Raw genomic sequence first — 18231 nt, forward strand, 5'->3', positions numbered from 1 at the left:
GAATCGATCAATTCGATCAATCGATCGATCGAGAGAGAAAAAATTAAATTGAATTGAGATAATAGGTAAAAATAACATCAATCAATGTTGATCATCATCATCATCAGTATGATAATAAAGGCAAAATAATCTCATTTGAAACAAATTAACTTCGACCCGACCACTGTGTTTGTGTATTTTGCTTCGTTTGTGTGAGAATCGTTCATCCATTTGAACAACAAAACAACAGAAAAAAACAGTGGACAGGTTTAAATTGAATAAAAAAAAGAAAAAAAATTTTAATTAAACAAAGACACACAATGGCCATGACGAATCTCTCAAATAACTAAACTAAATATACAATGTGTCCAGGTGAAAATTTATTGTTAATGAAAAAAAATGGCAAAATAAAATTTTGGACAAATTGGATATGGTCACTTATGTAGCAAATTTCAAATTGAAATTACTTCACAAACACACAGACAGACAGGCAAACAGACAAACAGAGAGACAAATGCATCTTTTATATGGAAATGAATTATTTTTACATTACATAACGGATACAACAACAACAACAAAAACATTGTTACAAAACATTCAACATAACTTATTTTCCAAATTCAAAAGGAATCTAAATTTGTTTCGTTTTTTCTTTGCTTGGATAAATTAAATGAAAATTTAAATGCATAATCAAAGCAAAATAAGAAAAGAAAAAAAGAAAAAAAAGCCTGTAAGGAATGGATGGCAATGACAACCCAAACCAAACCAACAATGCAAAGAATCTCTATGAGGGAAAAGAAAATCAGAAAAACCGAATTATACACAATGGACACAAAATATTCTAGGCATCTGTGGCATCAGTATATATTGTTGAAAATGATGACGATGATGATGAACAAATCATACACACAAGGAATTTAAATTAAGTTTTCTTTCGTTTTTCCACAGAAAAAAAAGAGAAAAGTTCTCTTCTTTTTTCGTCAAAGTTGTATATTCACTCAACGGGAATTCAATTCAATTCTACGTTTTCTACGTTTTTCTACGTATACGTAAATTCAATAACTATTCAAAATAGACAAACGGACAAACAACAACAACAACAACAACAAAGATATTATAAGAATTTCTTTGCATTGTATTCGCAATAATAAAAGGATCTAAAAATGAGAAAATTCTATTCAAAAAAAAAACGAAATTCCAGAGATTTTGGAAATCATATTAGCTTCAGAAAATGATCTATAGATAGATAGTCAAAAAACTAACTGATTATAATCTGTGGAATGTTTTTCTCTCTTCATTTTCGTCATTGCTGTTGTTGTTGTTGTTATTCAAAAATTTAATCAGTTTTTCAACAAAAAAAAAAAGTTTGATTTTCATTGAAAAATTTCCGTTTGATAACTTTGGCGGAAAAGAGTGTGTAAAATGTTGTTTTCATTCACTCTGTGTATTATATGCCTTTCATTTGATGATGATGTTTGAAATGTCAAAAATGTTCATGTCCATCCATTCATGTTCATGTTCATGTTCATATCATGTTATATAAGATTATTATTATTTTTGATTTTGATTTGATGGCCAAAACTTGATGGCTACATTAATCTCGTGCGCGTCGGTGTATGTATGTAATATGTCAGTTTTGTTGTTGTTGTTGTTGTTGAATTTTCATACAAGTGAATGGGATAAAAACAACAACAACAAAAAAAAGTCAACAACCAGAAATAAATGAAAAGAAAAGAAAAGAAAAATTAATCACACTAAGCCTATAGGGTCAATTCTCTTCTGTCAAATTTATACCTGACATTGATGTTGTGTGATAGACTTTCGTTTGTTTAGTTTTTTTTACCTGTTCCAAAAAAAAAAAAAATTGTTTTTGCGTGTTTTTTTGTTCAACATCATCTTGATGATGATCATCGTAGGATTCTTTCTTTTTTATCTTATTTAAACTTAACAAAAGTCTATTTCATTTACAAGGAGCAATCATGAAAATGATTATCAAGCTACAAATCAAACAACAGCGAAAAAAATCCATGAATCACACACACACACACAAACAGATCAGACAGATCATAAAGATTCAGATATAAACGGAATCTGACAGCCTGGGAGTATGAAACAAAAAAACAAAAATAAAAATGGTAGCCATTGGACAACGATATAAGGCTTGGATTAGAATAAAAAAAAAATTTCAATGTAATAAGATTCTTATACAAAAAAAAATGCCTTCAACTTTTCATCAACAAACAAACAAACATCAAGAGATGAGAGGGAATCATTGAATAGAAATGAGAAACCCAAAAAAAAAGTTTCTTGTTGTTTGAATCCAATTATAATTAGTACATGAAAATGATGATGATGAACAAGAAATATTACTTTATTGTGATTAGTAAATATAGTTAGTTAGTTATCATCATAGAGCTCAAATGTCCATTTTGGTGTGATTTGCAAAAAAACATTTCTACACACACACAACATCCATCCATAATCAACAAGAAGAAAAAAAAATGACAAATCAAATTAATGTAGACATGTGTGGACAACATAGATGCATTAATACGAATGGACAAAGACAGAGAAAAAATTTACTTTTTTCAATTGCTAGATTGATCATCATGTCATTGATCAATCGATGATCAAACCTCTCTTTCTCTCGTTGATCATATTTTGTTTCCAAAAATGATGTATTTTTTCATTTTCATTTAACACGAATATGAAATGTCAATTGCATCATCATCAATAACTGAAACAGTGAAAATAAAATGAATAGAAATTGAAATTAAAAGTGTCATGTCAAAAATGTTTTTAATCATGTCATGCATAGTGAAAAAATTGAAAACATTATCATTAAAATCCATCAACAACAAAAAATTTAAGGTAGAAACAAATCTATTTGGTCAATGATAATTGGCATTAATCACTGAAAAAGAAAAAAACATTTAGTCATTCAGTCATGTCATGTCATCAAGTATCATTGGCTTATGGTCACAAATTTTTTTTTCAAAATTATTTCATTTTCAATTTACGAATATCCTGTTTGAAAGATCATTGAATGATCGACAAACTTTCTGGTATCGAATTTAATTTAATTGGGTAAACGTTATTGTTGATGACAAGCAAGCCAAAAAAAAAATTTTGATGATAAATAAAATGACTCTATGGATCCGGCTAGAAAAAAAGAAAGAAATAGTTTGGGAAAGTCAATGTGTCATACAGCAGCAGTCAGTGTTTACATAGTCGACACATAATCTCATTGGTAAATATTTGTTTCTTGACCTAGGTCAAATGGCATAAACTAAGTCATTATTCAGTCTTTTTTCAGAAAATTTAGAGCTGAATTTTTGGTTGCTGAAACGTGGAAAATGTCAAGGTATACCGATGTTTGCGCAAACATAAATGACAAAAAAAAAAAATCTAATTTATGGCCTCATTTAATATGTTTTGCCCATTGAGACAAATTTATCCGAAATTTTTTGTTTTTGTTTCCCTATGAACAATTCAATGGTTTGTTTGTTTCGGTTGTTTTATGAACTAATAAACTGAACACGGTAGCATTCACGGTAATATCGATGGCGATGATGATGTTGAAGAATGACTGCAAAACAAAACAAAAAACATCAGTTCATTCATTCATATACACGCCAACCGGAATCATGGACCAACAAGAAAAAATAACTATTTGCACGATATTCGGATATATTCGTGATATTCGGACTAAAGTTTGTTTTTTGTTGAAAGAATCGTATTCGAATTCGAACACCATCCAAATACAAATATTTTGCAATCGACAGTTTTAAAATGTCTTTGAATCACGCCAACACGATTAACCAATGTGTGTGTTTGTGTGTAAATAGTGGTGATGATGATGATGATGGTAATTATATGGCAATGTCGATTGATTAATTAACTAGAATTGCCATCAATAATGTTTTTGTTTGCGTGTGTGTGTATTGTTGGATTATGATGAGGATGTAACTGGATACACAAAAAAAAAGCATCGTATGTATGAAATTCGAAGGTGTCATCTTTCCTATGGATAGATAAAGACAACTTTAATTATAGCTGAATCATTATATTGGCAACAGAAAAAAAGAAAGACATAAATGAAAATGATTGTATTCAAATTTCAGGCCACACACACACACACACGATATTTGTTGTTGTTGTTGTTATGTGTGGAGGTGTTTGGCCAGAAAATGACATAAAACACATCAAGAAAAAAAAATGCAAACCAATACGATCCATAAACGTAGGATTAACAAATATAAATTATTCGAACTGTTATTATATGCTGCGGATGATGATGCATAGTCGATTAAATCCGTTTTTTCAACAACAGAGCGAAAATAACAGGAAAACAAACCTATAGTGATTGAGCTATAAGCAATTACTTTATGGCAAAAAAGAAAAAAAAAAAGATAATTATAACCTTGCGCCAATATGGGACCAGTATCTATCTATGATGTATGGTGTGTGTGTGTGTGTGTGGTGATGATATATCTCATCATCATAATAGCCATAATGGATGATTATTTCATTTTTTTTTGCTGTCGATTGATTGAGCAGCTGTGTAAATGAATGAATGAATGAAATGAATAAAAATGGCTCTATGGATTAATCCATACCAATCAATTCTCGAATAATGAGTGCTTCAATCTCTCTTGACGAGCAATTGAAACAATTTTACTGAAGGATGATAAGTGTACAATAGTGAAAAATTTTTTCAACAACAACAACAACGTATGGTTGTTGTTGTTGTTGTTATTTTATCATATTTGCATCATTACTAAGAGGATAGGTATGCGAAACAAAAAATTCTCTTCATTGATTGTCTAGTGGCTCTCTTTAATTGATTACCCGAATTTAGTCCCTTGTGTTTATGTGGGGACCTAGCTGGCAAAAAGCGAGAGAATACCCGGGATATCTCTGCAATTATGGTAACAACAATAGAAAAAAATTGTATCAAGTTTGATTGGCTAAATGAATAACCGAAAAGAATGTGGTACATTGGAATTGAAAATTTCATGAATGGCATGATCCTATCATTATCCGAATATAGAATCTATATGTTATTTGGTGATGAATGAATTCAATTTAAAAAAATTATAACAAACAAACGATATGTAATGTATTACGAATCCAAAAAGAAACAGAATGCGAACGAAAAAAAAATATTGTCACGTGAAAAATGATTCGCAAATTGGATTCACTTGAACACGCAAATACAAAAAACATTTAGAATGTGGAAAAGTGAGAGAGAGCTAGTGAATGAAAAACAGAGAGCGAACAACAATATGCGATCCATATATTGAAAATATTCAAGTTATGTTGATGATTATTCTGTCATAGGGCAGCTTCATAGTTTATCGATTTCGTCATCGCAAATTATTATTATTATCTCGTAAAGTGTTTAATCGATCGAAACAACACAAATCTGGCAAGTGAACGAAACGAAAAAACTGCAAACAAACAAACATTCAAATAGAATAGGTGGATAAGTAATTCTACTGGAAAATCATCAACCGATCACCCTTAAAGCCAGATGTCTGATTGAATTGAATTTTTTTCATTTATAAAAATTGGTAGAGAGAAAAGAAAAAACATAAATATTTCATCCAAATGATCAGGACAGAATCACACCTAAACTTTTCTGAATTTGAATTCGTAACAATGTTCAAGTGTTGTGGTAATGTTTGTTGGGTCACACACGTTATATAACGTTATTGGGAGAATGGGAAAAAAAGAGCACGTGTTTTTTTTCTATGTTGCTGTTATATTGCCAGCCAATTAATTGCCACGTTTTTTTTTTTGGATCTCTGGAAACATTAATATTATTATTGTTTGGCGCTGCCAAGTTCTGTTTTTTATATTATTTTCGATAGGAAAAAAAATGGATGTTTTTAACAAAGATCCATCCTAACACGCACCTCTCTCTCACTCTCCGTCTGAATTTATCTATCTAAAAATAACATTGAAAAAAATGATGATGATGATGAGGATGATATATAAAAATAAAACAGGACCGCAACAATGTTAAACTAGGTCAAAAATGCCATTCAGATTTGATTATCGAAACAATGAAAACAACCAAAACAACAACAACAACAATGACTTTCAGAATCTAATTTAATTATCTGATAATGGCAATATTCGATTGGTATTAGATCATCATATGCCATAACCGTGTGTGTGTGTCATAACCAGATGATTCAGTGAGAAAATATTTTTATGTTTTTTTTCTGGAACCATTAGAATATTAGGTTTGCCGAAAAATTCAAACCAATCAGATGAAAAATTGAATCTGACCAAATGTTTGAAAATTTTCTGGCTATTCAATAACAAACAACAAACAAACAAAAAAAACAGATTGAAATTCAGAAATTCTAAGGAGGCTACTATATATGGGTGAAATGAAATCAAAACTTATGTCAACAAATCCAAAATAGGAAAAAAAAAAGTAAAATCCTAAGCCATTTATTTGAATGATGATGATGATGATGATGATTGAAAATGGTCAACGGTCAATGAATTGAATAGGCATTTGACCAAATATTGATTTAATCTTTTAACATGTGAAAACTAAAAACGAAAAAAAAAAGGGAATCCGTTTCATCAAATTGTCGAACGTATTGTGAATATTTTGAATTATTAGATTAATCACCAGACACATACAAAAAAAGTTTGTCAACGCAAAAAAACACACACATACGAATAGGCGCGGACAAACAACGAAAAATGCTAAATAGTAAATGTGTACGGGGGTCGATCAATTTCAATTGTCATCAGAAGCATAGCCAGCCAGACAAATATATCAACCAATATTGATATAGTAGTCGATTTGTTTGATCGATATTCAACAACATCCCCCTTCATTTCGGATAAACATTAACAATAACAAATGATGACGACGAAAATGAAAAGAAAATATTGAAATTGTAGGATTTTAATCCGGGTATTTTATCCAGAAAAAAAAGTACACTGATGAAACGTTAAAAAAATTTCCGATGTGAAAACATTGATTGTTGAAATAGGAAAAATTAAACTTAAATTTATTGGTTCGTTTGAACAACAACAAAAAAACGAGGCCAATTTCTTTTTTTCAAATGATAATCCCGTTGAACAAATTAATAAAATTAAAATTATCCTCGATTTTCGAATGGACAAAAGAGAGAGAGAGAAAATTGGTTCAATTGTTATGACAAACAAATTTTGAATGATATTTTTCTGTTGTTGTTGTTGTCTACTGTATAATTCTATCCAAAAATATCGAAATTCGGTCGATATTTTTCAACAATGATTGTCTAAGATTTGATGATAAGAAACAAAAATCTGACATTCCGAAATAAAAACAAAACAAACAGAACAAACAAATGCTACGGGTACAATTTTCTGTTTGTTACCGACAATGATGAATTTCCCTTAGAAAACATGTCAAAACATATCAATATCAATGACATAGAAATTGGCTAGATTTTTTTGCCGTTTGTTTCCAAACAACCATCATCGATATATAACACAAGCGATTATATCTAAAAGTTTGAATCTTTTTTATTGTTTTCTTCAAATGTTGTTCAATTCGTGCCTTCATCACCATCCTGATCATAATCATCATTGTGTATTCAATACACACACACACATTTCATTCACTTAGTTGTCATTCAACAAGCAAACAAACAAAAATGATAGCGACAAATTTAGATTTACATCATTCAAAAAGAAAAAAACAGAACAGAGGCAGCCATCAAAAATGATTTTTGTTGTTGTTTGAAAAAACACAGACGAAAAAAAAACAGGAAAAAATGAATTTGAAATGAATGAAGATTGTGTAATTAAAAATCAAATCCTCCTACCAGCCATTTGTTGCATATATAAAGAGAGTGAATGAGAGAAAGATGAATAGAAGAAGGCGACAAAATTCATCATTCGTCACATCAAATTTTTGACGGGATTGACTAAATGAATGTGCATCTAATGTGTTTAATCAATGTTATTTATAATGTGTGTTTCTGTTTGTGACGCCTTCTTCTTTAACATTAACATTTGATTTGATTTGTCATTGGTTATGGGTATAATTTCTGTTTTTTCTTTTTCTTTTTCGAGAGAGGGATGGAGGTTTTTTGAAAAGGGGAATCATCAATTAATGAAGATGGGTTTGTGTGTGTTCGTGTGAAAAAATCCATGTAAATTAGTAACATGTTTTGGACACTGAAATAAAACGTAAAAACACGTAGACAAACACAGAGAGAAAACAAATGGAAAAACATTGTCAAAATAAGGCTATAAAGAGTTTAATGTTGTTGTTATTTTGAATTTTATTATAGGCATAATTAAAACCTGCACAAATTTTGGAAAATTTTACAGGATTTTTTTCGTTTTTTGGCACCAAAAAATCAGCGATGCTGATTGTCGGCATTTCTCACTCATTTTGCTCATTAGATCTTCGACGAAGAAATATGTCTCGAATATAAAATGAATGTTTTTTACTTCGAAAATGTTTTTTTTCCTTCATTAATTGAAAATCAAACTTAATGACACACCGACCGACCATTGAAATGGGTGGATTAATCGTTTTTTTTCGTTCACTCATCATTTAGTTATGTCCAACAACACACACACATAGAGAAAATTGAGTTTAAAATTGACAAGCGTATCGAAATACAGCGAAGAAATTTGAAAAAAATTCATTTGAAAATGGCGTCGTGGTCAAGCAACAGAAAAAAGAAAAAAGGCTGCGAAAATCAACTCTATCACACCTTTCGCGAATATACAAGGGTTTTTTTTGCTATTTCTACCCTAAAGTTGTATTTTTTTTTTTTTTTTGGACAAATTGAGTCAGTGTGACGGATATTTTTTTTCTTCAATTTAACCGCAAAAAGAAAAAAAAATTAATTAATTGTCAGGAGGAAAGAAAAAGAAAAAAATTCCCAAGGAGAGAAGACGTGTCAAAAATTGACCAAGTCTGTTGGACAAGTCAAAAATTTTGTTTTCTTTTTTGATTTTGCTACAAATAGTTTCAGTGTGAATCCAAAGAAAACTCTAAGGTCCAATAACGATGATTACACCAAACGGAGAGAGAGAAAAAAAACCACGGGAATTTTACAAATGAAATTTGAATTCAATTTTATTTGTTGGCTGGTATTTGACAACAATAGAACAATTCAAACACCAAACACACACCGAACAATATAAACCAGGTGTCTAAATTAAGGGGAAAAAAATAAATGGTGGGAGGTTAAATGATAATAATTTTTCTGATGTTTAAGATGTTTTTTTCTGTTGTTTGCAATTATTAATTATGTTATTAGTCATTATTGTGTGTGTGTGAAAATGGTTGAAACAAATCGACAAATCAAATGAAATGAGTGTCTAAATAGCCGTCGTTTTGTCTTTTTTCAATATTTTCAAGTCCAGAAAATGGTGAAATAATTGTGTAATGAAACTAATAATTTTTTTTCCCATTGTTCATGTTCGTGTGTTGTTTTGAATTGAAAATCGTGAATTGTAGTCATCATCATCATCATACCTTTAATATCATACATTTCTTGGCCCCCCAACTCTAGATGTTGATAATGATGATCATTATATACAATCATCATTATTATCATTTACAAAAAGAATGATAACTAAAAACCTGAATCGAAATAATATGGCCAAATGCGTTGAATATTGATTGGATAGAATGGCATTTATTAATTGCATCATCAACAACATCGACAACAACAACAACATTAGGATTTGAGCATCAAAAATCATCGACACGAACAGGAAAAATGATTTTGATGATGATGATGATGATGATGATGAAAAGAGAATAATAACAACAACAACATATTGAATGTATGATTGCTTTAATTAAACGATTGAATAATGGATAGATGAATGGATGGTGAATCCTATCCTGCAATGATAATCATTATCATTATTATCATTATCAAAACAACAACATGATGTAACTCTCTTGTTCAATTCTTAATATATATTGAAATAAAACTTGTCATTAGCACTGTTGTTCAACACATTTGTTGCATACATACGGCACAACAACAAAAAAGAAAAACAGGCTCTTTTTCTTTTTTGAATGTGTGCGCTCAGGTTACCTGCCTGTTTTTTTTTCTTGAAAAATGAATGAATCGATAAGGTCAAATTTTTTTACTGAAGCATAATCATGGTTTTTTTTGTAGATCGAATAACGACTGAATTGAATGGAATAAATGAATGAAAAAAAAGACTGGGCCATAGTGATGTTCCTATGATGTTCAACATTAACTAAAAAGCAATGATAATGATGAGCAATGAATTTTCGATTCACACACATAAATAACATTGAACCACAGCAAAGTGATACACACCGGAGCCAAAATGAGCAAATTATAAAAAAAAATTGAACTTCAAACTTTTCAACTTTAACTAACTAACTCTAATTGCTCAAAGAGAAGCTTTGAATTAAAGACTTATTTATTTTTCACCAAAATTTCATTTTCGTGGCCAAAATAATAATAAAAAAAATTATTACGTTTCATCATTTGAGAAACTAACGAATCTGAAACGAACATTTTTTTTTTGTTGTCTTGACCGACCGACAAAACGAAAATGTGTGAGTATTTTTGAATGCCAATTCCAAAACAGAAAAAAAAAGAAAGAAATAAGACTGTGCAAATGAATTATTGTAATCGAAACAGGTTGGTTGGTTGGCTAAATGAACAAAACAAAACAGAAATCGTTGAAACTATCAAAAAAAAAAAGCCAACTATTAAATGTTAATATACATCCACCATGCATACAATCATACATAACATAAAGAGAAGTTAGTGGTGGTCAAAAGTCATAATAATTATACAACAATCATCATGTCATGTTTGCCTTTTTTTCTGTCTCTATGTTTATTTCTTCGATTCGATGCTTTTTAATACATACATACATTGTGCAGACACACAAAAAAAAGCTGACTAAATAAAATTATTTTGAACATGGAAATGGTTGGCCATTATCCATTAGTGAAACAGCTTAGAGTTTAGCCGAGCAAAACAACAAAAACATCAACAGGTAATGGCAAGATGTTGTTTGTATGAATGTGTGTGCTTTTATTTGCAAAAATGACACAAAATGTCTAATTGAAAAGGCAACACCAATATGATGAATAAATAGATGATGACGATGACGCCGCATCCATATCTGGATATATTCATACATTTCCTATTGATGATTGAATAATGTAAAGCTATCACATTACTTTTCTTTACTGTACAAACAACAACAACAATCCAAGAAAGTGTTAAGTGAATTTTAGTTTTTTTTCTTCTTTTGGCGTCTTCAACAAACCAAACCAAAAATGGACAGAACAGAAAAGAAAAAAAAACAATCTCTGGGTAATGTAAGGTGGAAAAAAAACGAAGGAAAAAAATTCTTCCAGGTTATATAATCGGTTTAGCATCATTATATGATGGTTAAAACCATTGTAATGGATGAAGGAACCAAACAACAAAAAAAACTAACACCAGATAGATTGATGAACTTTGTATTCGATTCGATAGTAAGCAACAGGTTGCAACGTGGATTTATTATTGTTCACAACAAAATCGAACAATTGAAAATCAAACAATAATAATCGAATCGAATCGAAGCAAAAAATAACACAAGAAAATTGCCCATTTCAACCGAATAATAATAATAAAATTGAAAAGGGACATACACTGATGTGATGCTACTATTGTTATCTATACATTTGATGTGATCATGATGATGATGGTCATTGGCCAATATATATGGATAGCCCGCATATATGTTGTTGTGGAACATTGAAGGCTATTGAAAATTGATTGATTTACCATTATGATGATGATGGCTAAGCAAGAATCATTGAATAAGAAGTTGAAGAAGTGAAAAAAAAACTCTTGAATCAAGACAAGATCAAGTATGTTTCGACGTCTTCTTAAACAATCATCGAGGTGTCAAAAAGAAAAAGAAAACTTATTGCATTCTTATACAATGATGACATGCAAGCTCAAAACTTGTAAAAAAATCATGAATCAAACAAATTGAAAATGTTTGAAAATTGAACTTGCTTTTTTATTGTTTTCAAATATTTAAAAATTGATTTTCAAAATTTTCAAAATTTAAACGGTTTTTGATCAAAAAAATTGGCCAAAAATAATGCCAATTTTTTTTCCTTTCAAATAATTTTTCCCGTTTGAAATTATTAAGAGTACCCTCAGTGAAAAAAAACGTGAATCGATTGAATGTCGTCGTGTTGTTCAAATGATAATCATCCATTTTTTTCATGTTTTAGGGTCCATAAAAGATCACGAATTTTCAATTGAAAACAACAGAAAAAAAATCAAGGTTTCATGTTTGCCGAGTGAATAAAAACAAAAAAACAGAGAAAATCGATGATATCTATTTAATAGACCCGAAAAAAAATCTTCCTAAATGAAAATAATAGTATAGATTTCGGTTTCAAACAAATCATTCATTCATTCATCATTCATTCATTCAACAAACAGCAACAGCCAAAATGGAAAAAAAAAATCTAATTTAATTAGTAGGCGTTGAATCGGTTGTTGTTGTTTTCCAGGTCAGTATTTTTTTTTTGTTTTGTTTTGGAGGAGGTTGGCTAAAGGAAAAAGATAGAGAAAATCTATTGCCGCTCGAATGATGATGATGGTTATTTGAACAATTTTTCAATTTTTTTATTTTGCAAGACAGAAAATTTTTCAAAGGAGACATTAGTTGTACAAATAAATGGCTACAAACAGCTTAAGTCAGTCAGTCGAAGTCAGTCAGTCAGTTGAAGAAAGAATAAATTGTATGTTTCAATTCTTTTTTTTGACCTATGTATGTTCATCATCATTGTGGCCATCATTATCATCAACAGCAAAAACAACCAGAAAAAAAGTCAATCTAAATGGATCATCATCATCATACGAATGTGGTCAAAATGTTGAATGTCAGATTGAATCAACATTGTGGAACATTCAATCAGAAGAAGAAGAAGAAGAAGAAGAAAGTTGAACAGTACCGAAAATAATGGAAATTTTTTTTCTGTTCTGTTTGGATAAAAACTAAAGGTAAAGGTAAAGGTAAAATTGTTGTTGAAAGTGTGGGAGAGAGAGAGAGAGAGAGAGAGCAAGCAATAACAATCTCTAGGTAACAACAACAACAAGTGTCTATATGCTCATCATCATCAGTATGATGATGATGATGATGATGATGGCAACCTCTCGACAGGTAGCAATTAAAATCCAAAATGGTAAAAATCTTCAAGATCAGAGAGAAAATTGGTCTACCTTTCTTTTCTTGAAGAAGAAAGATGATAGAATTTAAAGATTATCGTGTCATTGTTGTTCTTTGGTTGTTGTTATTATTATTATTTAGAGCATTGATGATCAACCAAGCGCATAGATCAATCATTCATTTTTTCTCTCTGTTTCTTTTTTGGCTCAAATATTTCCAGTCTGATTTTAATATTGACTGTTGTTGTTTTTGAACCAGAGAAAGAAAAAAGAGCGCCAAATATGTATATATTTAAATTGTCAACACTCTAAACATACATTCACAAATTCAAATACAACGCACACAGAATTAATCCATCTTGTGTTCCGCTGGACAGGCTGGCTTTTTAGAATATTTATGATATTAAATCTTCAAATCTATGATTGAACGATTCCGTTTTTTTCATTTTTCGAGGTTAATTCCTTTACCGTCCACTTTTTGATGATTTAAGTGAAAAAAACAGAGAGGATTAAAACTTCAAATTGGACAATCTCTTTCTCTCTCTGTGTGTTTAACTCATTTTCTATTGTAACTTTTAACGGTGTGTGTTTTGAATGGAGTTTTTTTAAACAGGGAAAAAGGGAAGGCAAAATCAGATAGAAACATTCAAATCTTATACAATAATAATCGCATTTAGCATTTTTTTTAGATTGTAAATACCTCGGATCAAAGGCTATTGAAAAAGAGTGAATGGGTATAATCGAGCAACAAACAAAAAACCAACATATAATTCCATAAAATGGATGGATTGCTTGGTTGTTGGTTGTTCTCAATCATCATCATAGATTCTCATCAAGTTTCCTCTCCGGTCAGCCACACACATAGTTATTGCATGGTCATTGGCGGCATATGGTTTTCGTAAAATTTTTTTTTCAAATTGACCATGATGATGATGATAAGGTGAACAACGGAAAAATAAAAGGGGAAAAAACATATTGAACAACAACAAAGCACAAACATTACACAATACAATTTGATTGTCATGTTTTTTTTTCTTCTTCGTTTTTGTTGCAAGAATAAAATCCCATTTGATTGACACATATTTTGATGAAAAATTTTTTTGTCACTTACTGATTATGTCAATATCGATGACAATAACCCTGTGTGTGTTATAAGAATTGACTATAATCCAAAAATTCCTTTTACAATTCAAAAAAGGAAATGTAATTTTTTTCAGCGACTAAAACATTCTGCAAATGTAAATATTGAAGCCAAGTTGGTTGGTTGGTGTATGACAGAAGTTAATTGAAATTTCAATTATTTTTTTTTGTTCATGAAAAAAATAATTTCATGTTTTTGGTTATCAGAGTGCGAAGAGGAAAATTATGACTTTTGAATTTTCTATCGCTCGCTCGCTCGTTCGCCCAATTCATTATAAAGAATTTTTCATTTTTTTTTCTGAATTTGTGAATAATACTTAGTGTGTGTGTGATGGTGAATGTAATTAGCAAATAAAAAAATGAGCATAGTGAAATGAAGATTCTGGATGAATATTAAAACAAAGCCACAAAAAACAGCAGCTGAGGGCTGCTCATTAGATTTTTTTTTCTTTTTTTGATAGTTTTGGCGTGACTTTAGATTCGGTATGGACATAGAGATTTACACGCACAACACACACATGTACGCTCCAATTTTTATTATTATTTTTTTTACATGTTCGTTTTGGGCAACTAGAATCTCATTTGATTGTTTAAAATTTATAGCCAGATGATGATAATGATGATGACGATGGCTAGTGATTTTCTTTTGAATGTTCAGCTGTGTGTATATAATTAAAGTTTAATTAATTTGGTCATCAGATCATCATCATCAGTATGGCTATATGGTCTGTTTATTTTGTTCAATTTTTCAATTTGAAAAACAAAATGAAAAACGAAAAACAAAACAGAAAATCTTGTCATTTCGGTATTTTGGTTTGTTTAAATTAACTTTTTCTCATATATACAAATCTGGAAACAATTCATCCAGTTGATTGTAAAGTAAATTTTATGATTTTTCGTCGTCTTCGTTAATAAAAAACATTATCGATTTATGGATTATTTAGGCATTTTTTAGTGAAAAAAAAACACATTGATGATGTAATGTGATTGGAAGGAATGTTTTTGTTTTGGATAATTATCATTATTAGCAGTAACCAAAAAAAAAAAAAAAACACAGAGCAGCAGTGAAAAAATGCAAAAAAATTTTTTCAATAAAATTTCAATACAAAGTTCATGTTACTCCTATGTGTGTATGTTTGATTCAAGAAAAGAAATAAAGAAAGAAAGCAGGAGAAAAATATTATCCTTATGCAATCCAAATGATGAAATCCGATATTTTTTTTCTCGTATGACAACAACGAAGAAAAAAAACGAAACATAACTATCAATACAACCAGCAAAAAACTCAATAGTTTTATACAAATACGATCTCTATATACACAATTCTTCAACCCAAAAACAGACTTTTAGTCGCTAGATAGCTCATTAAAAAAAACGACAAAATGAACGAATCTTTAAAAAAACTTTATGGTGACTTGAATGAAGAAAAATAAAATGAGAGAAACTACAAAACGAAACATGACAACGAAAAAAAAATTTTATAATGGGCAAATGATATGTAGTAAAAAAAAGAAGAAAGAAAGAATCAAAACCAAAAGTCAAATAATGAAAAAAAAGGAAATGAACTAAAGGAAATGTCAACCTCAAACTGATGATGATAAAAATATCTAAACACACCAAATTTGTGAATATCAACCCGATTTTTATATTAATATTCGTTATCATCAAATCGCTATTGTTATGATATAATCACCACCACCATAACAAAAATGACGGTAAACGAGTCAATCGAAATATGAAAATCTAGATAAAGTTACCATCATATCAGTTATTCAATTAATTCAGAATTGGCACATCGTATATTAAGGAGAGAAGGGGAATGAGAATCCAGAAATGGCCGGCAAAAAAAATGACAAAAAAAAATCTGTAAATGACATATTGTTATGATGAAAATGTAAAAAAAAATTACATCATTTCGACTTTTGTGTATGTGACAAGTCAGTGAACCTATCTATCTAACTCACTGTCCTGGATGAAAATTCAAATGAATCAAAATGACGATGGTCGTCGATATATATCAAAAGATATCATTTTTTGAATCATGATATTTTGAATTTTATAATTAAAAAATTTTTATTTGCTTAAAGTTTGGCCACTGAATTTCATTCGAAACACACACACACACACATGTGGAAAAGGCAATATTTATTTTCAATTTTAAATCGGAATAAAACTTGTTGAATTCACACACACACATCACATCACATAAGAATGTTCACCATATGGACGGTGTTTGTGTTAGTGTGTGTAATAAATTATGGTGCTCAATAGAAATGAGATGTTTTATCGTGATAACAGCTCAAAAAAGATATATATTTTTTGTTTAATGATTGAAATCAACAGGCAATATTCGATTTCGTTTTTCATTTGGCTTTTTTTTTTGCTTCATTCAATTTTTCTTTTTTTTGACCATGTCAAATAATGATGATAATGAAATCTATGATGATTCTTGATAGTCGATTTATATTATATGTGTGTAGAAATGAAGAAAATGAAGAAAGATATTGCATGTTATTAAAATTGATGCGGCATAATGAATAGTGATTATTTTTTCTGTTCGGCACCATCAATTTAGCCATATTGAACAATTTCCATCTCTCAGTGTGTGTGTTTTTTGAATGTGTTTACAGGGTAACGAATATTGGAATGTCAACGAAATGTTTTTTTTTTATTTTTAATAAAACCACACACATACATAGAGATACAACCATTATGATGATCATAATTGACCATTTCGAATCTTGTGAAACGAAATGAAATGAAATGAAAGAATTATTATCATTGAAAAAAAAATGGTTTGAAAATAATTTATTTCATTAATTAATTTGATGATAATCTTATTGAAAAACGACAGGAAAAATAGCCAAAGAAAACATCCATAAAAAACCAGAGCATGAACAAAAATGATGATAGTCACAAAACCAGAATTTATCAATTTAAATTTTTTTTTCTTCTTCAAATGAATATTTGACAAACTTACCTGTAATAGTAGTAGTAGAGGATTGTCTTTTATTTAATCGATTTTTATTATTATTGAATGGAAGACCATTGATCATATTGATTATGATGATTACGATAATCAACAATTGTTGTTGATATCGAATAAACCTAAATGGATGAATCATTTTTGGTTGTTGTTGTCGATGTTTTTGTTGATGTATCAAAGAAAATGAATTAGATTGTAGTATGATAAAGATGATAAACAATTGATCGAATGCTCGTTGTAATTTGAAATTAAATCATATGCTAATCAAACTAATTAAGAGGATTTTAATTTAATTTTTTAAAAAAAATTACTACACAAGGTGCACATGGACACAAACACGTGGAAAATAGAACATTAGGCATGTCATTATGATCATTATGTGTGTGTGTGCGTAATGAATCATAATACACTGAATGAAGAAAAAAAAATTTTTAATTAAAAATTGATTTGTTATCGAATAATTCGAACCATTCGATAATGATGATTCATTTATGATGAAACACTGATCACACTATATTCATTATTGTTTTCTTTTTCTTTTTTTTAACACATTTGGATATTCACCGTTTTATTGGATTTTTTTAAAAATGAATATTATGAAAGAGGATACAGTGTTGTTGTGCTATATACTACAAAAAAAATCGACACACAACCATTACGAACGATGTTTCCAATAAGACTGACGATTCGATTCAGAGAGAAGAGAGAGAGAGGAAACAAACGAAACGAGAAAGAGAGAGAGTTTTTGGTGGAATGGCAGCATTTGTGGTAAAGTATAGTTGTCGAACATTCGAAAAAAGTTTTTTGATATGCGTGGCCAGCATTGGAAAAAACATACACACGGATAGAGATATAGCAGATGTATATTGATGGGCAATGGTTCCGTTTTTGATCATGACCATC

General features: G+C 29.7%; 1 protein-coding gene across 2 annotated transcripts in view; it reads right to left on the reverse strand.

The window, feature by feature from the left end:
* The window catches only part of LOC113794031 (discoidin domain-containing receptor tyrosine kinase B-like), a 34279-nt gene extending 16267 nt beyond the window's left edge, over positions 1-18012 (reverse strand). For both annotated transcript variants that reach the window (XM_027344117.2, XM_027344116.2), the window contains exon 1: positions 17323-18012. In XM_027344117.2, the coding sequence (XP_027199918.2) occupies positions 17323-17467 (145 nt within the window). In that variant the 5' untranslated portion in view covers positions 17468-18012. The remainder of the gene's footprint in view (positions 1-17322) is intronic.
* Positions 18013-18231: the final 219 nt, after the last annotated feature.

Source organism: Dermatophagoides pteronyssinus, unplaced genomic scaffold (genome assembly GCF_027571235.1).
Source record: "Dermatophagoides pteronyssinus isolate colony J.1.1.1.1 unplaced genomic scaffold, Derpt_VIB-CSIC_2022.12 sq0001, whole genome shotgun sequence".
In the NCBI taxonomy this organism is placed as follows: Eukaryota; Metazoa; Arthropoda; class Arachnida; order Sarcoptiformes; family Pyroglyphidae; genus Dermatophagoides; species Dermatophagoides pteronyssinus.